The 22,577-nt window shown below is 49.7% G+C and overlaps 2 protein-coding genes across 3 annotated transcripts; both read right to left on the bottom strand.

Moving 5' to 3' along the window:
* Positions 1–1,658: 1,658 nt before the first annotated feature.
* Positions 1,659–22,193, bottom strand: LOC142004694 (histo-blood group ABO system transferase 2-like). 2 transcript variants are annotated; one of them, XM_074982350.1, is made up of 5 exons: positions 22,136–22,193; positions 21,775–21,950; positions 21,212–21,286; positions 6,133–6,267; positions 1,659–2,585 (listed from the first exon to the last, which is right to left on the bottom strand). In XM_074982350.1, the coding sequence occupies exons 2-5, from the start codon at positions 21,792–21,794 to the stop codon at positions 1,901–1,903; spliced, it is 915 nt and encodes a 304-aa protein (XP_074838451.1). In that variant the 5' UTR covers positions 21,795–21,950; positions 22,136–22,193; the 3' UTR covers positions 1,659–1,900. The 2 variants fall into 2 exon arrangements, with proteins under 2 accessions (XP_074838451.1, XP_074838452.1); XM_074982351.1 differs by lacking the exons at positions 21,212–21,286; positions 21,775–21,950; positions 22,136–22,193 and adding exons at positions 7,047–7,082; positions 8,883–8,921; positions 12,403–12,438.
* Positions 16,627–20,619, bottom strand: LOC142005077 (uncharacterized). The gene is made up of 3 exons (XM_074982751.1): positions 20,606–20,619; positions 18,296–18,594; positions 16,627–17,445 (listed from the first exon to the last, which is right to left on the bottom strand). Exons 1-3 carry the CDS (start codon positions 20,617–20,619, stop codon positions 17,003–17,005), a joined length of 756 nt encoding a protein of 251 aa, XP_074838852.1. The 3' UTR covers positions 16,627–17,002.
* Positions 22,194–22,577: the final 384 nt, after the last annotated feature.

The raw sequence follows: 22,577 nt of genomic DNA, 5'->3' as shown, positions 1-22,577 counted from the left end.
CCACCAACCACACATTGAGCCACAGACCACTACCCATTGGGCCTGATGACCAAGCCAGCTTTCTGTCGATCTTATAGTCCAATTATGGCCTAGAATTTTGTGGGAGACTTTATAAAAAGCTTTGCTGAAGTCAAGGTATATCACATCCACTGACTTCCTAGGCCCACATATTTGACCAATGCAACTCACACATCACTAGTACAGCTCCCACCCTGCATTTTTTTCTACCTCTTTCCTCCCCTTCCCCTTTCTCCCTAGACTGAGGAAGGATCACCCATTAAGAGAACAAGACCACTGCCTGTCCTCTTCCATGGAGGGCCAGGTTTCCCCTCATCTACTTCCCAGAGTCATCCCCACCTCTCCCACCCTAGAGAATCCAGGCCAGAGATACCATTTTCCTCTCTCTTCTGGTGGCCTTGGGCTACTTGACAACACTAAGAAGGTCAAGACCTAGAGAGGGACTAAGCTTCCCCCCAGAGAGTAACCCTATATTCACTCACCCCCAGACCCAAAGAAGTCAATAATATAGGGCATGCTGTGGGGCACACAGCTACCCCAACCACATGATTTCAAAGGGGCCCAGAACTCCACCCACCTCCAGGGCGACCTCAGCTGCATCAGTGGCTGGAACTGCTGACCCCTTTGAAGGGCTGCTCTGGATGGGTCTGAGTGAGGGGAGGGGAGGTCCAGTACTGCCTGGGTCCTTCCCCTTCTGCCCTTGACCCCACCCCTTCTGGGGTCATGGAGCTGGGCCCTGCTCCCACCTTGCGCTGGGCTTGCAGTGATGGCCGGCACCACTTATTCTCTGAACTTTCTTACTGATAATGCTTTGGGGAAGATACATAGATCCTCCGGTGGTGTAAAGCAGCATAGCTCCCCCTACACACATGCAACCATTAAGATTCACAAAAATTCAGGGACGGGCCTTCTGTTGGCTTCTCTATATGGAGCGAAACCAATGCATTTAGGATGCTGCTATGGTGATGGAGGCAATGATTTAAATTGGTCTGTGGTACTTAGGGAAGAATATCATTTTTAGGTCACCAGAGGCCATGATCCTCCTATGATTTCAACATTCTTACCTCTGCAATTATTGTGAGCTATAGTTCTTTTCCTTCCTCAAATGGCCTTAAATATGTTGGCCTCAGCAGCACTATGCAGATGGTTTCAGCATGAGGAGTTCCAACAATTGGGAAACCAGTCTGAATTGTTCAAATCGTAGCCCCAAGTTTGGCAAGTATCATCTTCAACTCCAGTGCCTCTGTCTTTGTTACCCTGACAGATGACCTATTTTGAGATCCTGGCATGAACCAGACCCTCTCCGATGTGATCATGTGGGTGGGGTTTTTGTACTTTAGCAAGCTGTAACCCCCCTTTTTTTTTTTGGTCTTTCTGATCACCTACTTGGTCACCTGGATAGACAACCTGCTCATTATCCTCCTGATAAAGCTGAACCCCTCTCTCCACCCTCCCCTGTATCTCTTCTGATATTGGCCTCATGTAATAGATAACCCAGGTCACAAAAGCTCATACATGTCGTAGGGGATCTTAGCTGCACGAGGCTATGCAGGGGAAGGTGGGAGGGTGCCAGATTTTGTGGAAAAGCCATCAGTGAAGGAATGTACATAATGATATGTAATTTAAAGAAACAACTTGCAGAATAACATGTAAAATGAAGAAAACAAAACCGAAAAGGAAACATATTCAGTTGCAGAGGAGTGAGAATTCTAACATGTGGGGAAGGCAGCTGTATAATTATGTAGTCAACATCTATCCATCCACTGCTGAAAGTTACAAGAGTATTGCATTTAACCCAAAATACTCCAAAAACTTGAAGATTGCCTTATTGTCACAGCATCTATCCAGCTGTCAATCCATCCATCTCTTTCTCTCCTTTCCTTCAAAACCTGACTTCTTTCAGATTTTTGTGCACTGAGGACAATCTCTTAACCCTGACAATGGGAGGTTGCTCTAGTTCCTCGTCCCAGTAATACTCTGGGGACAGCAGGCGTGTGGGCTTATGGTACAGAAGGTATTTATTCAGGTGGCTTTCCTCATGCCACTTGGCTTCAATACCATTGGCTCTGTCCTCTGTGACCCCTTTGAAGCAAGCTGTGGTCAGCTTGTAGACCTCAGACACACTCCCTCCGTAGAAGCTGGCTGCATAGTAGAAATCCCCTTCCCCACTGGGGATGGCAGCTTGAGACTCCGGACGCGTCTCATAGGAGTTGTTCCCACGGGGTTTGGTGTATTGCCAGGAACTGATGGTCCCAACAAGAGTGTCAATGATCTCCACCCCAATGTGCTCAAACATCTCCATGTCAATATCCATGGAGTAAAGATAGTCTACTTCATAGCGCCAGTGGCTGCGGATGTGGCTGCTGATGATGTCCATGCGGTTCATGCTAATGTCTTGCCACCGGGAGTAGTTCTGGACAGGGATGATGAAGAGACGCTTTTCGGGGACCAGCTTCATAGATGGGACCTGCTCCGGGTGGTCCGTGAAAAGGTAGAAGTTGACCCTGTGACCAGACAGGAAGAATTTGTTGGCAGAGCGAAGAAACCCTTGTATGAACCGGACGTATCTGAAAGGCAAATGAGCACAATAGTGAACAAGGTGACATAGCGCAGATTTAGATGTCAATATCTTTGTAAACAGGGTTATTGACAGTGGCTTTTGTTCACCCCTACTTCAATGTCCTGGAAATCTAATTTGCACAATCTGGAGCTCTTTGTTTCTGATACAGGTTGAGCATCTCTTGGCAGCACCTTCAGGACCTGACTGGTGCCAGACAAGAGAATTTGCTACACTATGGAGGGTCAATATTTTCTAGACACATTACCGACACTTCCACAGCTTTCTGGGCTTTTAGAATACATTTAGGGGTACATTAGAGGTAAATAGCAGCACAGAACACTGAGAGCCAGGACTGGTGGCTATAAACAAACTTATGGGATCATGGGAAAGTTGGCCACACCCATCATGATAAGTGGTCATATGGCTAACTAAAATCATACCAGATTACGGATGTTGCCAATTGAGAGAGTTCCAGTTTAGAGAGGTTTCAATCTCTCTAAGAGAGGAGACAAATTGGAGATGGTCTAGAGAAGAGCCACAAGAATGATTAAAGGTCTAGAGAACATGAGCTAAGACAGATGACTGAAAGAACTGGGCTAGTTTAGTTTTGAAAAGAGAAGAGTTAGAGGAGACGATAGCAGTTTTCAACTGTCTAAAAGAGGGTTACAAGGAGGAGAGAGAAAAATTGTTCTGCTTGGCCTCTGAAGATAGAACAAGAAGCAATGGGCTTAAACAGCAGCAAGGGAGGTTTAGGTTGGACATTAGGAAAAACTTCCCTCATGTCCAGGTGGATAAACACTGGAATAAATTTCCTGGGGGGCTGTGGAATTTCCATACCTGGAGCTATTTCAGAGCAGGTTAGATAGACATCTATCAGGAATGGTCTAGACCTGCAGAGTCCAACACATATTGTCGTAAATGCAGCTTGGTGGACTGGTGCAGCATCTTGGGGGCTCACACAGCGGGTCTGTGTGCACCGTGTGCTGGTGGCAGCTCAGGGACTCAGGCGCTGTGAGGCTCTCGGTGCTGTGTGGCTTGGGGCAGGGCGGCTCCGGTGCCATGGCTCTCGGTCTGTGTTGCTCCAGTGAATGCTCCAGTGAATCACTTGAGGTAGCAGGATAGGGTGCTTGGTTGCGGGAAAAGGGGGTAAGGGCAGGTGCCGGGTGGCGGGGGGGCAGCACCTGGCAGGGGGTGCATGTGGTGATTGGGTGTCTTGCTTTTGGACATCACTGGACTAGATAGTGCTTAATCCTGCTGTGGAGGCAGGGGACTGGACTCAATGACCCCTCGAGGTTCCTTCCAGTTCTAGTGTTCTACGATTCTATGTTCCGTGATTCTATGATTTTATGAACCTGAACTGCCAAACCAAGGTCCTTGTAAGAACTTCCTTCTTTCCTCTGAAACATAGGTGAGCTCAGTTTTAAAGCTCAGGCCCCCAGACCGAACTGGTCAAAACTTTTCAGCTCCTGGATTCTTCTGGAGTCAGGAATAAGACACACAGGGCTCCTTGACAATGGGCCTTTGGCGTTAGGTGAGTCTCTGGAGCAGTGGGACTCGGTTTTGTGTTTCCCTCTTCTCAGGTGAGTCCTTTAATTTGATGGATACACAAAAATAAACCAGCAATGATTATGGTCCTTTCTTGTGACCCCCTCTTCTTCTGCTGCCCGGCAAAGGAGGCACCAACAACCTGTGGCAGCATCCTCCGCTCAGCACCCCATCCCTAATCCTGACCCAAAGGAGGCCAAGGTAGGGCAGGGATGGTTTGAACACTGAACTTGAGTAGGCCCAACTCCCTGCTATGGCTGTTGCAACATGGCACATGAGGTGGCAAAGACACTCAGGTTTGGCTTGGATGCCTTGCTGTCACATGGGGTTAATGTAGGTAGGATCTGTCGCTAACCTTTCTCCCTCTCCTCTGGGGCCTCCATTCACATCCAGCTCAGAAAAGAATGGCTTAGGGAGCCATTAATTAGGGCCTGGTGATATCCCATCCTGGCCCATTTAGGAATTATGACTCTAGCCAACATTATATAGACTCATTCTTGTGCTTGGTCTCTCTCTCTCTCCCCCTAATTAACTCACAGTGGAACAGCCTCAACAAGGCACATTAAGGCACCTTCACATCAATACAGACTGAGGCCTAGTGGTTTGGGCATGTGCCAGAAAGGTGACAAATTTCTGTTGAAATCCTTTCTCCTCCTAATGACAAGAGGAAATTTGATTCATTGGGTCTCCCACAGTGTTGGTGCAGCTGGTTCCAGATCAGGAAGGGGGCTCCCATGATATTAATTGCCTTCTAATTTGATCTGACTGTGTTTTAATTCCCTTTGGTCCAGATTATCCAAGTTATTTAGGCCCCTAACTCCCACTGAAACTACTTGGGACTAGGTGCCTAAATACCTGGAAAAATCTGGCCCTTAAAACCTTGCAAAAGCCCTTGGCTAATATTCACAGGTTTATATATACACCTCTAGTTGTGAAGGCCAAGATTAGCCAAAGGCTATTAGCCAGGATAGATAGGAATTGTGTTCCTAACCTCTGTCAAGAGGCTGGAAATGGATGACGGAGGGCAGATCACTTGATGATTACCTGTTCTGTTTACTCCTGCTGGGGCATCGGGTCCTGGCCACAGTTGAAAGACAGGATCCTGGGTTAGATGGACCTTTGGTCTGACCCAGTATGACCATTCTTCCATTCTTATGTTTATGGGTATAACAGGGCTCAAACCAGAGATAACGAAATTCATGGAGGTTAGGCCCATCAAGGACTACTAGCTAGAATGAGCAGGGATATTGCGCCTAGCCTCTGTTTGCCAGAAGCTGGTCATGGGAGAAAGGGAATGGGTCACTCGGTAATTGCATGGTGTGTTTATTCCCTGTGAAGCACTTGGCATTGGCCACTATCAGCAGCCATGATTGTAGGTGGCATGTACCAGTGGCCTCACCCTGTATGGATGTTCTTTTGTTCCTTTCATCAATGGAATTTGAGCCGAATTATTTAAATGTGAATATGGGACCCTCGCCTCCCTTTTATCTTGGGCCTTTAGATGTTCCACACATCTCAGTTTGTGGCCTAAGCTTTGTTGAGATAAGTCAGTGAGGCTGGTGCTATGCGATAGCGGGTAGCTGAATCCCAGTTCCCGAATCTCAGCATCGCTACACTTTAGTCTCCGCTCACTCCAGACTCAGACCAGGTCTACACTAGACGTTCACGTTGATTGTAGATACTCAATTCTACCAACAGGAATTGTGTAGGGGAAGGTCAAAAGGAGAAATTCTTCCTTACTTCTTGTGATATTGAGGAGAACAGTGGTCAACGACCAATCCCAGATAGTTTGATTTCACACGTCCCTACTAGGTGCACAAAATCAAAACCTGGAAGATCGACCCTGACTGTGTCAATCTTCTGCGTCATGTAGACATACCCTCAGCATGTGGCAGAGCAGAGCTAGTGACATTACAGGCCTTTGCAAGGCTGGCTGTCATGTTCCATTGCACAGCAGACCTAGGCACAGGATTACGGGGCTTGCATTGTGGAAGGAAAGTCATTCATACCTTTTAACTGCAAATGTGGCCACCCCGACGACAAGATTTTTCTGTCTGTACTGGGCATTCAGGATGTCTCTGTTGAATGTTCCTTCCCACACAATGGGAGCCAGCCAGGGGGAGAGCAGCAACACATCCGTTCTCCTGGAGGGAATGAGGGAGAAAACTCAGTAGAGGCCAGACCATCAGGACCAATATCCCCTCCGGGTCAGTAACCCACGTTAGATGCTTCCAAAGGATGTGCCAGTGATCCTCTTATGGGGAATTATGGAGCAACTTATCCATAAGTGACAACAGTATTTACTGCAGAGAATCCACAGGCTGGAAATGACCTAAGGTCATGGAGTCCAGCCCCCTCCCCAAAGCAAGACCAACCCTCCCAGACAACCAATCCTTCTACATTTTCTCCTTTAGAGCTGAGCTCACAAGATAATATTGAGCCAATAGTCAGAAATTTCCTGACCTTTCGCATAAAGGTGTTCACAGTTTCACTCCAATATATTTTGTCACTCAGAAACCATGTTTAATTTGCACAATGGTGGAATTTTCAAAGGAAAAGAGGGAAGTGAAACTTCTGAATCGTATTAAAGCATGGTGGTTAGACCGCATAGTGTCTCTTGAAAATCCAAACAAAATGACTTTTTCTGTGCATTGAAACAAGTGGAAACATTCTGGCTGTTTCTACACATGCCACTTTTTCTCCAAAAGTGGCATGATAATAAATAGACCCCAATATGCTAATGAGGAACATATGTAAATTCCTGCTGCCTCATTAGCATAAGGTCATGTGATTTGGAGTCAAGAATACGCTCTTCCAGACTTCAAAACAGCATGTAGCAGTGTGGCCCCCGGGGAAGTCTTCCGGAAGGAAGTCCTCCTTCCGGAGGCCCCTTCTTCCTGAAATGTCTGAAGGAGAGACTTACTGAGGCTTGTCCACAAATGGCTGGGGATATGACATTCTGTGGAAAGAAGATACAAATTACTGGCATATAGCCTTATATATTTAGTATCTGTAATATCCCATAATAGCTGATAAGAATGAACGAGAAATACTCTAGAAAAATTAATATAGCAGAGTTGTATTCTATGAAGACTGATTATGTGAGTAATTTCCTTTCAAAGTTATGATTAAAGACACGTGAGCCACCATAAGCCACCATCAACATGAAGGCACCAGTAGGGAAGTATCTCAGGGAAGAATCACCTTTGATTTTATCAAGACAGTGTCCAGGTTGGTTTTCCATTTTGTTATCACTAGTGTAGCTGACAAAGATAGATTTTGCATTTATTTTATTTAGGACCAATGCAAGGAACCTAGAGGTATCTTGTGAGACATTGGCCGTGTCTACACTAGCCCCAAACTTCAAAATGGCCATGCAAATGGCCATTTCGAAGTTTGCTAATGAAGCGCTGAAATGCATATTCAGCGCTTCATTAGCATGCGGGCAGCCGCAGCACTTCGAAATTGACGCGCCTCGCCGCCGCGCAGCTCATCCCAACGGGGCTCCTTTTCGAAAGGACCCTGACTACTTCGAAGTCCCCTTATTCCCATGAGCTGATGGGGCTAGCGTAGACATAGCCATTGATACCTTTACCTTATTTGTATCCCGGCAAGTGGGCAGGACAGAGAGATGTAGCCCATTACTGGTACTGGGATGATGGTTACTGGTGGGTGATGGTGGTCAGGAAGAAAATGGCAAACATTTCCAATGGTTCTGAAAGGGACTGTGTGCGGATGTGGTGGTAGATGACAGAACAAGGAGCAATGGGGAAGGTCTTGGTTGGGTACTAGGAAAGAAAACTACTTCACAAGCAGGTTGGTGAACCAGTGGAATAGGTTGCCTAAGGAGCTGATGGAATCTCCATCCTTAGACATTTTAGATCACAGTTTGACAAAGCCCTGACTGGGATGATTTAGTTGGGATTGGACCTGCTTTGAGCAGAGGGTTGAACTAGCTGATCTTCTGTGGTCTCTTGTAACACTAACCTTCTATGATTCTATGTTCAGCTAGGCCTTGGCTGTGTCTACACGTGCCCCAAACTTCGAAATGGCCATGCAAATGGCCATTTCGAAGTTTACTAATGAAGCGCTGAAATGCATATTCAGCGCTTCATTAGCATGCGGGCGGCAGCGGCGCTTCAAAATTGACGCGCCTCCTTTTCGAAAGCACGCCACCTAGTTCGAAGTCCCCTTATTCCCGTGAGCTCATGGGAATAAGGGGACTTCGAAGAAGGTGGCGTCCTTTCGAAAAGGAGCCCCGTCTGGACGCGCCGCGCGGCGGCAAGGCTCGTCAATTTCGAAGCGCCGCTGCCGCCCGCATGCTAATGAAGCGCTGAATATGCATTTCAGCGCTTCATTAGTAAACTTCGAAATGGCCATTTGCATGGCCATTTCGAAGTTTGGGGCACGTGTAGACGTAGCCCTTGTGTGTTATCTGTAGCTACCTTGAGGTGTTAGAGTGCTGGTGAGGTTGCTAAATACCGTAATAAATAATTCAAAATACAGAAGGGTTCCTAAAGTGGGCCTGTTGCAACTGTGAACATCAGGGTTCCCAACTGACAAATTTCAGTTCAATCACAGGCCTGATTTTCATACCAGAACCTTTTCAACCTGCGAATAATAACAGCTATTTTTAAAAGAATCGACATAATAAATACACAATTCATAAATGTTCATCATTCTTCTTCATTTTGCCATAATCACAATCTCAGCTGTTTATTTTGCTATATATTAATGAATGAAGGACACCCAACCTTACCGTGGAAGCACCGAGAAGGTTTCTTCCAGGTCAGCTTGTCTAGGAATAAGAAAGAAACCCGAGATGTTTCATTTACTGAAGGCACAGGAACAAACCATCCCACTGCATAGTAAGAAATGCAGACATGGTAGGTAACCAGCTTAACTTAACAGTGAAATCCTTAGTCATCTTAAACTCAAGAAGGATGGGTACAAGAAATGGAAAAGTGGACAGTTGACAAAGAAGGAGTATAAACAAACAGCTGGAGAATGCCGGGGAGTAATCAGGAAAGTGAAAGCACAATTGGAACTGCAGCTGGCAAAAGATGTGAAGAGTAACAAGAAGGGTTTCTACAGGCATGTTAACAATAAATGGGTTTTCAGAGAAGGTGTGGGGCCGTTACTGCATGAGGGAGGTAACCTACTGACAGATGATGTAGGAAAAAGTGAATTCAATGTTTTTTTTGCCTCAGTCTTCACAAAGTCAACTCCCACACAATAGTCCTAGATAATGCAGTATGGGAAGGTGGAGGGCAGCCATCTGTGGGGAAGGAATAAGTTCTGAGCTATCTAGAAAAACTATATGTACACAAATCCATGGGTCTAGATTTAATGAACCCAAGGGTACTGATGGAAGTGGCAGACCTCACTCCTGAACCTTTGGACATTATCTTTCAAGACTCTTGGAGATCGGGAGACATCCTGGATGACTGGAAAAAGGCAAACATAGTGCCCATATTTAAAAAAGGAAGGAAGGACAAGCCAGGGAACTATAGACCCGTCAGCCTTACCTCAATCTCTGGGAAAACAATGGAGGGGATCCTCAAGGAATCCATTTTGGAGTACTTGGAAGAGGGGAAAGTAATCAAAAGTAGCCAACATGGATTCACCAGGGGCAAGTCCTGCCTGACCAATCTGATTAGCTTATATGAAGAGGTAACAGGCTCTGTGGACATGGGGAAGTCGGTGGATGTGATGTACCTTGACTTCAGCAAAGCTTTTGATATGGTCTCCCACAACATTCTTGCCCATAAATTAAGGAAATATGGATTGGATCCTTGGATTATAAGATGAATATAAAGCTGGCTTGACAGTCAGGCCCAAAGGGTAGTGATCAATGGATCAATATCTGGATGGGGGTCAGTTTCAAGTGGAGTGCCGCAAGGCTCGGTTCTGGGGCTGGAGTTGTTCAACATCTTTATGAATGATCTGGATGAGGGACTGGATTGCACCGTCAGCAAGTTTGCAGATGACACAAAACTAGGGGGAGACGAAGATACGTTGAAGGGTAGAGAGACAATCCAGAGGGACCTGGATAAATTGGACGACTGGGCCAAAAGAAATCTGATGCGGTTCAACAAGGAGAAGTGTAGAGTCCTGCACTTGGGACGGGGGAATCCCAAGCATTGTTATAGGATGGGGACTGACTGGCTCAGCAGCAGTACAATGGAAAGGGATCTGGGTTTATGGTGGATGAAAGGCTGGACATGAGTAGACAGTGTGCCCTTGTAGCCAAGAAGGCTAGGGGCATACCATGGTGCATTAGGAGGAATATTTCAAGCAGATATAGAGAAGTGGTTGTTCCCCTCTATTTGGCACTGGTGAGGCCACATCTGGAATATTGTGTCCAGTTTTGCGCCCCCCCCCAGTATAAAAAGCATGTGGATGTAGTGGAGCAGGTTCAGTGGAGGGCAACAAAAATGATTAAGGGTCTGGAGCACAAGACCTATGAGGATAGGCTGAGGGATTTGGGCTTGTTTAGTTTACAGAAGAGAAGACTGAGGGGTGATTTAATAGCAGCCTTCAACTTCCTGAAGGGGAGCTCTAAAGAGGAGGGTGAGAAACTGTTCTCAGTGGTGTCAGATGGCAGAACAAGGAGCAATGGTCTGAAGTTGAAAAGGGAGAGGTGTAGGTTAGATATTAGGAAAAGCTACTTCACCAGGAGGGTGGTGAAGCACTGGAATGCGTTGCCTAGAGAGGTGGTGGATTCTCCATCCCTCAAGGTTTTTAAGTCCTGTCTGGACAAGGTCCTGGCTGGGATGACTTAGTGGGGGGTGATCCTGCTTGAAGCAGGGGGCTGGAATAGATGACCTCCTGAGATCCCTTCCAGCCCTGGGATTCTATGATTCTATGATTAGCCTCTTAGCATCAAAGAAACAATGCATCAGGTGTGAATCAGTGCCAACCTATCCACACCTCATGATCTACACTGACTGAGGGCCTGGCCCGATAAGACCAAACTTTTCAAAAACACATTGTGATGACATGATCTATTATTTTCTGGATGCTTTGATTTTAAGAATTCAAGAATTTTAATTTTTAAAGCCATGTGTGCTTGTATTTAACCTGTTTATTGCAGAAATGTCTAAGAGCCAGACAAGAGCAGGGCACAAATGTTGCAAGCTATTCTTTCATTGTTTTCAGCAAGAATTGTGTTGGTCCAACTCTCTTGATCAGCTTTGAAAATTGTAGCACGTATATTGGAGTGCGTTCAAAGACCAACATTCCATAGCACGAGAGGCAGACAGAGCTCCCATTTCTAACCAGATCAGGTATGTAGGTCCAGGAGACAACTCTGAAAACAGAACTTAACTGCTTGTAAAGGGTGAAAAACACACACAGCTCTCATTAACCACATTTTCTCTGTTGGGATACTCAGCTCATTTTAAACTTATATCCAAGTTATTTAATTCAAGCCCTGAAATCAGAAGCCATTGACATTAAAGTCAACTTTAGACAACTAAGACCAAAATCAAAACTTCAGGCAGCGCTAGTCTACTTATATATAACATCTGCATCCACCTAGCTACCTGGCTTAGGGTTCTGAAAAATTTCACATCTGGTGCAATATATGTAAGCTGGTCAAACACCCGGTGCAGACATGACTCTGTTAATGGAAGAATTCTTCGTTCAACCAAACCATCACCTGTCAGAGAGGTGGATTAATGATGACAAAACCTATTTGTTAACTTAAGAAATACCTACACTAGAGTGTTAAAATGGCATGGTTTTACTTGTGCTACTATAGCCATGATAGTGAAGACATATCCTCACTGGTAGACAGGAGATTTATCTTCCTGAAATGATTAGCCAACCTGGTAGGATTTGTCTGAACAGGAACCAAGCTCCTAGGAGCGAATTTGGGTTTGATGGAGAACTCCAGTAAGACATAACGGAAAGGCTGCTTAGTGTTCCACAAACCAACATGAAATGTTTCCCTTTCAAGAAGCTCAAGATGTTTTCTTTCAACAGAAAAAAGTTAAATTGAAATGTTTGGAGATTTGCAAATTAATTTCATTTGTAAATTGGTGTTCTGTACAAAGTTTTAAACATTCCCTCCACCTTTGGGATAAAAATAAAAGTTGGAATGTAGGAATCCTCCGTGGGACAGGAATGACACATTTCACTCTGCTCTCGTGATTATGTAACATGCTTGAGGTTAGAAAAATCAGAGCCTGAGTTAAGTCCCCATCCAAAGGTGGTGAAGATAAACACAGAACTGAGTGACAGGAGAGCTGGATTGAAGGAAAAGATGTCCTTACCGTTCCAACTGGCATGAGGACCAGCTGCTGTATGGCATGCTGGGGGAACAGAAGAGCAGGTTAATATAAATTGAATGATCCTCTTAGGATGAGGTATTTAGGGTGCTGTTTACATCAGTAAAAATCCAGAGTGACCCAATAGGCCCTCAGGGCAGTACTTCCCCCCAACTCACCTGCTACCTGCACAAATTTACACAACTCTAGCAGCACAACAGAACTGTAGAATAATAAATTAGGGTTGGAAGAGACCTCAGGGTTCATCTAGTCCAACCCCCTGCTCAATGCAGGACCAACTCCTGCTAAATCATCCCATCAAGGGCTTTGTCAAGTCAGCACTTAAAAACCTCCAGGGATGGAGATTCTACCACCCCTCTAGGTAACCCATTCTCATGCTTCATCACCCTCCTGGGGAAACAGAATCCCCATGCACCAACAAATGCACCACATAAAATAACCCCACACCTCACCCTGAAACACAGCATACCCAATGAGTCATAGTCAAGTGATATAAACAGGTACAGAAATGGTGGAGGGCCTTTTGTTCAGAAGACCACTGGGTCTGATGCTGTCCAATTTTTCTGTCCTCGGCCATTTTTGGCTTTTCACATGCATTACTTTACAAATTACATAAGAACATCCATGGGGGTCAGACCAAAGGTGCATCAGGCCCAGTATCTTGTCTTCCGACAGTGGCCAATGCCAGTGGGGGAATGAACAGAACAGGTAATCATCAAGTGATCCAGTTCCTGTCACTCATAACAGGGTTGGAAGAGACCTCAGGAAGTCATTGAGTCCAACCCACTGCTCCAAGCAAGATGAAATCCGGCTGAATCAACCCAGCCAGAGCTTTCTCAAACCTGGAGATGGACCTGGAGGTAACCATGCTTCACCCTAGTAACAAAGAGGAAGCCGTGCTAGTCTATACACTATCAAAACAAAAAGCAGTCACGTAGCACTTTAAAGACTAGCAAAATGGTTTATTAGGTGAGCTTTCGTGGGACAGACTTCTGTCCCACAAAAGCTCACCTAATAAACCATTTTGCTAGTCTTTAAAGTGCTACCTGACTGCTTTTTGTTTTGATCATGCTTCACCCTGTTATTGAAACAGTTTTTTACCTAATATCCAACCCAGACCCCCCCACCTGCAACCTCAGACTATTGCTCCTCATTCTGTCATCTGTCACCACTGAGAACGACCTTTCTGCATCCTCTTTGGAACCCTACTTCATAACATTAAAGGCTGATATCAAATCCCCACTCCCTCTTCTCTTTTTCTTCTACAAACTAAATAATCGAAACTCCTACAGCCTATGCTCAGAAGTCTTAAGACTAGTAGCTGAAAACTTGTGTTGTTTCCTTGGTGTAAGGGTTGGTAGTGGGCTTGAGGATTTCAATATAATTGAAGACACACATCTCCTAGCACTGGAAGGGACCTTGAGAGGTCATCTAGTCCAGTCCCCTGCCCCCTTGGCAGGATCAAGCACCATCCCTGACACTTATTTGCCCCAATCCCTAGATGGCCTTCTCAAGGATTGAGCTCTTAATCCTGGGTTTTGAAGGCCAATGCTCAAACCACTGAGCTATTCCTCCCAACTTAAGGATGGCCAATGGATGAGCAGCTGGATATGAGCCAACAGTGTGCCCTTGTAGCCAAGAAGGGTAACATCATAGCGGGGTTCCTTAGGATCATTGACAGCAGATCCAGGGAGGTGATTATTCCTCTGTATTCATCACTGGTGAAGCCCCAACTGGACTACTGCGTCTAGTTCTGGGGCCCCCGTTACAGAATGGATGAGGACCCATTGGAGACAGCAGCACCAGCAGATGGCAACAAAATGATTAGAACATGACTTATGAGGCATATCGGTCTGGGATTGACAATGTCCTGGCTGGGTTGATTTAATTGGGGTTAGTCCTGCTTTGCACTGGACCCGATGACCACCTGAGGTTTCTTACAGACCTTGGATTCTAGGATTCTACAATATATTCTGGCGAGAGGAGACAGATAGACAGATAGATAGATAGGCGTAATAATTAACAGATGATAAATAGATGTAGAATAGTTAATGGTGATGGAAATAGATAAATTCAGAAAGATTCAGGTAGATTATGATGATAGATTCAAGTAGAATATGGTACGATAGATAGATAGATCGATACGGTGTGTGGGGATAGATAAATAGATAGATACAGTATATAGGTATAGATAGATAGATAGATACGGTATATGGGGATGGCTAGCTAGCTAGCTAGCTAGCTAGATATCTTGCCAGGATTTCAATTTTGCCTAAAAAAATTCAAAGCCATAACTACAGTTCCAACTGGCTTGGTATTATTCGACACCAGGGCTACATCTACACGTGAAGCCTACATCGAAGTAGCCTATTTCGATGTGGCGACATCGAAATAGGCTATTTCGACGAATAGCGTCTACACATCCTCCAGGGCCGGCAACGTCGGTGTTCAACTTCGACGTTGCGCAGCCCAACATCGAAATAGGTGCAGCAAGGAAACGTCTACACGCCCAAGTAGCACACATCGAAATAGGGATGCCAGGCACAGCTGCACACAGGGTCACCGGGCGGACTAGCGCTTCCAGGGCAACAGCTAGCCGCTCCCTTAAAGGGCCCCTCCCAGACACACTCAGCCTGCCCAGCACGCGGTCTGAGGAGCCATAGGCACACAGACCCCGGGCGCTGCAGTCATGGACCCCCAGCAGCAGCAGCAGCAGCAGCAGCAGCAGCAGCTAGAGGTCCACCCAGCCCTCCCGGCAGGAGCAGGGCTTGCCCTGCTCCATGCCATGCAGGAGGCAGCTGAGCACCTCCTTGCCCCAGAGGAGGAGATGCTCCCAGGGCAGCAGAGCTCAACCCCTACCCCTGCAGCACCCTGCCCCCTACCCGCCTCACACGCCGGCGGCTGTGGAGCTACCCCACCAGCACCGACTGGTGGGAGCGGCTGGTGCTTGGGGAGTGGGACGACGACCGCTGGCTCAGGAACTTCAGGATGAGCCGGCAGACATTTCTGGAGCTGTGCCAGTGGCTCACCCCCGCACTCAGGCACCAGGACACTGCCATGCGGCGTGCCCTCACGGTGCAGAAACAGGTCGGCATCGCTGTCTGGAAGCTGGCCACTCCAGACAGCTACCGATCCATGGGACAGCAGTTTGGTGTCGGCAAGGCCACCATCGGGGCTGTCTTCATGGAGGTAAGAGAACCCACGGGGGGAGGGCAGGGCAGGGCAGGGGGGCCAGGGCAGGGCAGGGCAGGGCAGGGCCATGCACACCCTGCTCACCCCTCATTGGTGCTGTCCCATGTGCTTTCTCTGCAGGTTGTGCGTGCCATCAACGCCATGCTCCTGCACAGGCTCGTGAGGCTGGGGGACCCACATGCCACCATCGCCGCCTTTGCCACCCTGGGCTTCCCCAACTGCTTCGGGGCTCTGGATGGGACTCACATCTCCATCCGCGCCCCGCATCACAGTGGAGGCCGATACGTCAATCGGAAGGGCTACCATTCTGTCATCCTCCAGGCCTTGGTGGACAGCCGGGGACGTTTCCAGGACATTTACGTGGGCTGGCCTGGAAGCACCCACGACGCCCGGGTTTTCCGGAACTCGGGCCTGTGCCGCCGGCTGGAGGCGGGGACCTACATCCCCCAGCGGGAGATCCCTCTGGGGGACACCACCATGCCCTTCTGCGTCATCGCAGATGCGGCATACCCCCTCCGGCCGTGGCTCATGCACCCCTACACGGGCCATCTCTCCGCTAGCCAGGAGCGCTTCAACGAGTGCCTGAACCACGCGCGCCAGGTGGTGGAGCGCACATTTGGCCGCCTGAAGGGACGCTGGAGATGTCTCCTGACCCGCCTGGATGCAGGCCCCAACAACATCCCCCAGATTGTGGGTGCCTGCTGCACCCTGAACAATTTGGTAGAGAGCAAGGGGGAGACCTTTCTCCAGGGCTGGGCTGCGGAGGCCGGCAGGGCAGACGTCCAGCCACCTGCTGCCCCCAGTCGGCAGGTGGACCCAGAGGGGACCCGGGTCCGGGAGGCCCTGCGGGCCCACTTTGATGAACAGGCCGCGGGGTGAACTCTGCCCAGGCCCCCTACTGCCCGCCCCTTCCTCCCCCACAATCCTGCCCCAACGCCTACACCATGGAGCACCCCACCGCACCCCCCTCCCACTTGTCCTGGACAAATGACAGCACGCACTTGTGGCTGAGCGTAAACTTTTTTTTTTCTTTCCGAACCTTTTTTTTTTAACTGTAAATAAATATTTGAATCACAAACCAAAAACTATGTACAAACGTTGAACAAAAGCAATATGTACAAAAATAAAACAATACAAAGAAACAAGTGTCCTCAATAATAAAAAGAAAACCAGGGAGGATAAAGGGGAGAACTATTTACATGGGGGGGACGGGGCAAACTGGGGGCCGAAAACAACAGGGTCCAACTATATACAAGGGGGGGCCACGTCCCGGGCCCCTCGCCCCTATAGCCCGGCACCGGGAGTTGGAAGCCGGGAGCCCCGCCGCGGTCGCAGCCTGGTCCGTGGCTGGGTGGGAGCGGGCTGGACTGGAAGGTATGGTGGCCGGCGAGTGTCAGGTGACTCCAGGGGTCCCTCGGCGCTCCGGCCCTCGCTGGTGGGTGGCGGGGCGACGGCGGACAGGACGGCGACGGGCGGAGCAGCTGGTGGTGGGGCTGCAGGAGCAGGCAGGGCAGGCGATGTTGCGGCCGGCACGGCATGGGGGGGCCAGGTAGTCCACCAAGCAGTTAAATGTCTCCATGTAGGCCCCCCATGCCTCCTGGCGCCAGGCCAGTGCCTGCTTCTGCAGCTGGAGGTGCTGCTCCGCGACCTCCAGCTGCCGACGGTGGATGGCCAGCAGATGGGGGTCCGTCGCCGTCGGCGGTTGGAGGCGCGGGGTCCGCCGTCTAGCCCGCCGTGGGGCCGGTTGGTCCTCGGCCGAGGGGCTGCCCTGGAGCGATGGTCCCGGAGGGCTCTCCGGGACGACTGACACCTCGCCGGCGCTCTCTTCCGGTCCTTCTGATGGTGCAGGTGCAGGACACAGGAGAGGAGGGGGGAAGAAGAATGGAGACAGGCGTTAGTGTGGGCCCCGAGCCGTGGCCTTTGTCCCCCCAGCCCTGTGCTGCAGGTTCCCCGTCCCCGTCCCCGGGAGATGCTGCTGTGATGGATGGGGTTCAGGTGTCCCCCTGCCCTGCACCCCGTCCCCTGGTGGGAGCGACTCTCACTTCACCCCGCAGGGTCTGATAGCAGGAGAGGTTTCTTAGGCCACAGATGCCCAGTTTCTCCCAGGAGTGACAGCACCAGCTGTCGGAAGAGACAGTCCTTCCAACCCGTCGTGGGGAGAAGACCCCAAGGGGTGCCCCTAGGGGATGCAGCTTTCCCCCTCCTCAGGCTGGCTGCCTTCCAGCTCTCCCTTCCCCTAGCCTCTATCTGTGGCCCCCACCCTCCCCCCCAAGTCCAAGCCAGCTCGTCTCCTCCCTCCTGTTTGTTCAGGGCAGAGGTGTCACCTGCCAGCTGTAGCCCCAGGATCCTCCTTTGCCCCTGGGAGCTATTCGGCTCTTGTTGCTCATATGTAGCCTGAGTCTCCCTTTGGCACTCCCCCTACTCCATCACATGCTGCTGCTGCAGGGTGTCCCACCCCCTCCTCCCGGGAGCCCCTCGAGGTTCCGCTCCCCCCTGCCCCGGGGATGGGGCATGGCACTGTCATGCAGGGTGGCGGGGGGCAGGGGCTGATGGCTGCAGTTCTGTGAGGGCCATGGCCCTGGTGTCCTTGGGGCCATGGCCATGTGAGAATGTGGGGGGCCCTGGACACATATCTCTTACCCCCGCCCCTCAAGCCCAGGGGTGTACACCAGAGGGGGGTACCTACCTGTCGGTCCGCTCCCACGGTCTGGAGATCCCCGGGGGGCGGAGGCCCTGCTGCTGCTCCGGGATGGCAGGAGGAGGATTTGCAGGCTGGATTCTGCGGAGGAGGAGCCCCCCGCCTCCTCCTCCTCCTCCTCCTGCCGCGATGTCCCGGGGGTGGCCTCCGGGGGGTGCCCCGAGGGTGCGAGACTTGCCTCCGGGGTGGACTCCGGCTGCAGGGCCTGCTGGGGCTCATCGACCGAGGTGTCAAGGGTGGCCGGAGGGGAGGAGGTGTGCTGGGAGCCCAGGATGTCCCTGAGCTCCCTGTAAAAGGGGCAAGTGACAGGGACGAGCCCAGATCGGCTGGCCGCATCCCGGGCCCGGGCGTAACCCTGCCGCAGCTCCTTCACCTTACTCCTGACGTGGTCAGGAGTGCAGGCAGGGTGACCCCGGGCAGCCAGGCCGTCGGCCAGCCGAGCGAACGCATCCGCGTTCCGCCTCTTGCTCCCCATTACCTGGAGCACCTCCTCCTCGCTCCAGAGCCCCAGCAGGTCCCGCAGCTCGGCCTCCGTCCAGGAGGGGCCCCGCTGCTGCTTGCCAGCCTGGCTGCCCTGGCTCCCCTGGGGGGGCTGCCGGGCAGCCATTGCAGGTCTGTGGGGCTGAGGGTGGTGCAGGCTGGCCGCGTGTGCAGGCTGAAGCCTGCACGTTCCCTCAGCTTCCTGCAGAGGAAGGGAGGGGGAGGGGACCTTTAAGGGGCCGCTCCACGTGGCCACCAGTGAGCTGAGGGGCTGGAGAGAGCGTCTCTCAACCCCCCAGCTGATGGCCACCATGGAGGACCCGGCAATTTCGACGTTGTGGGACGCGGATCGTCTACAAGGTCCCTACTTCGACGTTGAACGTGGAAGTAGGGCGCTATTCCGATCCCCTCATGAGGTTAGTGACTTAGACGTCTCGCTGCCTAACGTTGAAGTTAACTTCGAAATAGCGCCCGACGCGTGTAGCTGCTACGGGCGCTATTTTGAAGTTAGTGCCGCTACTTAGAAGTAGCGTGCACGTGTAGACACAGCTCAGCTGGGGTTATGCTTATAGCTGTGATGTTTTTCAAAAAAAACAAAAACAAAAAAACAACAAAAAAAACAACAAAAACAAACAAATCCCCCCCTAAAATCCTGGCATGTATTCTGCCATTCCTTCTGAATTCTCTCACAGCTGAACCACTCCAGCTAACCCTACCCCCGCCTTTAAATTCTTATTCTGGCTCCTCGTGGTTTCACAGGAATTATTCTGTGTATACTGAGAATTAACTGGTAACCATTTATACAGGCACCAGTTAATGGAAATGTCATAATAATAAGAAACAAATGAATTCCACAGGAAGGATGAAACTTTGGATACTTTTTTTTTATTTTACAGGGTTTTCTTAAAAATAATGATTTTTTGCTGTTTATTGGAACACCTTTTCATGCATATTTGCTTTTAAAAGCTTTTGAAAAGATTTAATGTCTGTTTGGGTTTCTTCTTTGCCCCCTTTCTTCCCCTCTTCAGCCTTTTCTCACCCTTTCCCTTTTATTTCTGAACAAGTGGGGAAAGAGGACAAAATGACCGAAAAATGAACTACCGCCTCAAGAAATTCTCCTAAAATCCAAAGCAAAAAACCTTCTAAAGTCCCAAAGACAAATACATGCACAACCAAAAAAATAACAGAATCCTAGGGCTGGAAGGGACCTCAGGAGGTCGTTGATTCCAGCCCCCTGTCCAAAGCAGGATCAACCCCTACTAAATCATCCCAGCCAGGACTTTGTCAAGCCAGGACTTAACAACCTCTAGAGATGGAGATTCCACCACCTCTCTTGGCAACGCATTCCAGTGCTTCACCACCCTCCTGGTGAAATAGTTTTTCCGAATATCCAACCTACACCTCCCCCTCGGTAACTTCAGGCCATTGCTCCTTGTTCTGACATCCAACAGTAGTGAAAACAGCTTCTCTCCAGACTCTTTAGAGCTGCCCTTCAGGAAACTGAAGGCTATTATCAAATTGCTCCTCACTGTTCTCTTCTGTAAACTAAACAAGCCCAAATCCCTCAGCCTCTCCTCATAGGCCATGGGCTCCAGCCCCCTATTCATTTTTGTTGCCCTCCGCTGAACCCTCTCCAATGTGTCTACATCCTTTTCACAGTGGGGAGCCCCAAAACTGGACACAATACTCCAGATGTGGCCTGACCAGTGCCAAATAGAGGGGAATAATAACTTCTCTCGAGCTGCTGGAAATTCCCCTCCTAATGCACCCCAATATGCCGTTAGCCTTCTTGGCTACAAGGGCACACTGTTGACTCACATCCAACCTCTCATCGTGTGTAATCCCCAGGTTCTTTTCTGCCGTTACTTAGCCAGTCAGTCCCCAGCCTGTAATAATGTATGGGATTCTTTCATCCCAAGTGCAGGACTCTGCAGTTGTCCTTGTTGAACCTCATCAGATTTTGTTCGGCCCAATTCTCCAGTTTATCAACAACCTACCTCACCCATTTCCTAATTTTATTAAGGAAGAGAATGGAGGGAGGGATCACTCAATGGTTTGAGAATTGGACTTCTAAACCCTGAGCTCAATCCTTGAGGGGGCCATTTAAGGATCTGGTGCAAATAGATTTAAAAAAAGGATGGTGCTCGGTCATGCCAAAAAGGCAGGGGACTGGACTCAATGACCTCCAAAGGTCCCATACAGCTCTGAGACGTGTGTGTATCTCCATCTTCCTGAATATTTACTGTGGAGATTAATCTATTTCAAAACAAATAGTTTTGAGTGACAAAATTATGAATGAAAACCTAAGTTCCCACCTGCTCGACTGAATCTATTCTCGCCCTTTGCTGATGTCTAACTTCTTGACAGCATAAATGGATCAATGCCTCCTGAGGATCAGGCTTACAGCTTTACAGAAATGCTTACCTGAAGTACACAACGATCCCAGCCGCCAGTGTCATGCTCAGCAGATGCACTTTTCTGATCCGCAGGTGTTTGGCTCTGTAATGAGAAAGTCGACATGCAGAAGGCTGCTAATGTCCTGAGAGCGCAACTGGGAGCAGCTCGCAGCTTACAAAGGCAGTTTCTCTGCTTTGGGTGCTTCGGGGCAACGAAATGAATAGGGCGCTGGAGCCCCTTAGACGCTGACGAAGGCTCACATCCCCCTCTCTGATCTGACTTGTTTTCTCCACTTTTGATAAGTGCTGTCGATACTGGGCCATTTCCACCTTGCTGAATAGACCTTGTCAGCTCTGGTCCTCCCTCTTACGGGGACCCCACTCTTTAAATACCCCTCTGAAACCACCCCCCCACTCATGCATCTGATGAAGCGGGTCTTTGCCCATGAAAGCTCATGCTCCAAAATATCTGTTAGTCTATAAGGTGCCACAAGACTTCTTGTTGTTCTCGAAGCCACAGACTAACACTGCTCCCTCTCTGAGACTTATTGACAACGTTTCGTGCAGCCTTACCCACTCCAGATCCCCTACCTGAATTTCAGCCCCTTCATTGAAGAGCTGTAAGTCAGCGGCAGAGCCTGTTTCTTCCTCTCCCGGGGCTGTTTTAATCCAGACAGCAACGGGAGTCACGATCTCTTCTGTGGGGATCTGTCTCCGCCTGCGTGAAGTCAGCAAAAAGATCCTTCTGGCACCAGGCTGAGCTCTTTCTGCGAAGAAAGGATCCTTTCACCTCTGGGGAGACGATATGAGAAAGTTCCATAGGCCAGCGCCCCCCATCCCATGCAGCAGCCCCCAGGCTGACTCTCTCCTTTCCCCGTTGCCACTACCTGCCAGGGACCATACAAAGGAACAGGACAGAAGCCATAAAACCGGCCAGCTGGAGGAGACCTACCGGCTTCCTGAGCTCAGACAAAGAAGGCAGCAGGGATCTAGGACCGGCTGCCTCTTCCCAGCCCCAGGCTCCAAAGGGAAACGGCAAAGTTGCAGCAGCAGCTTCCTGGTTGGAAGCCACACCTCCAGCCAGGTGAGCCTGAGCCTGAGCCTGGCCCAGTCAGCCACACCTCCAGCCAGGTGAGCCTGAGCCTGAGCCTGGCCCAGTCAGCCACACCTCCAGCCAGGTGAGCCTGAGCCTGAGCCTGGCCCAGTCAGCTGTGTCCCAGGGAGGGATGAAGGAAGGGGAGGCAGCGGAGGGCACCTGGCAGGGAGAGGGGGGAGCTGCCTTTGATGGGGGGCTCAGGAGGGAGGGGACAGGTGTGTTCCTGGTTGGCCGAGTTAGCCATTCCCTGCAGGCTGGGGCGTTTGGTAAGCCTGCAGCCCACACCCGCCAGTCCTAG

Source organism: Carettochelys insculpta, chromosome 32 (genome assembly GCF_033958435.1).
Source record: "Carettochelys insculpta isolate YL-2023 chromosome 32, ASM3395843v1, whole genome shotgun sequence".
Lineage (NCBI taxonomy): Eukaryota > Metazoa > Chordata > Testudines > Carettochelyidae > Carettochelys > Carettochelys insculpta.
Note: the sequence above shows the minus strand (reverse complement) of the source record. Positions and strands in the feature narration are given on the sequence as shown.

Excerpts from the sequence above, each read along its gene's own strand:
- LOC142005077 (XM_074982751.1), bottom strand. Across the intron at positions 17,446-18,295 it reads CCGTGGGAGCGGACCGACAG|AAGGACCGGAAGAGAGCGCC; the intron begins GTAGGTACCCCC and ends CTGCACCATCAG.
- LOC142004694 (XM_074982350.1), bottom strand. The coding sequence starts at position 21,794 with ATGAAGGGGCTGAAATTCAG. Across the intron at positions 6,268-21,211 it reads GGGATCGTTGTGTACTTCAG|GAGAACGGATGTGTTGCTGC; the intron begins GTAAGCATTTCT and ends CATTCCCTCCAG. Across the intron at positions 2,586-6,132 it reads GCCACATTTGCAGTTAAAAG|ATACGTCCGGTTCATACAAG; the intron begins GTATGAATGACT and ends TTTGCCTTTCAG.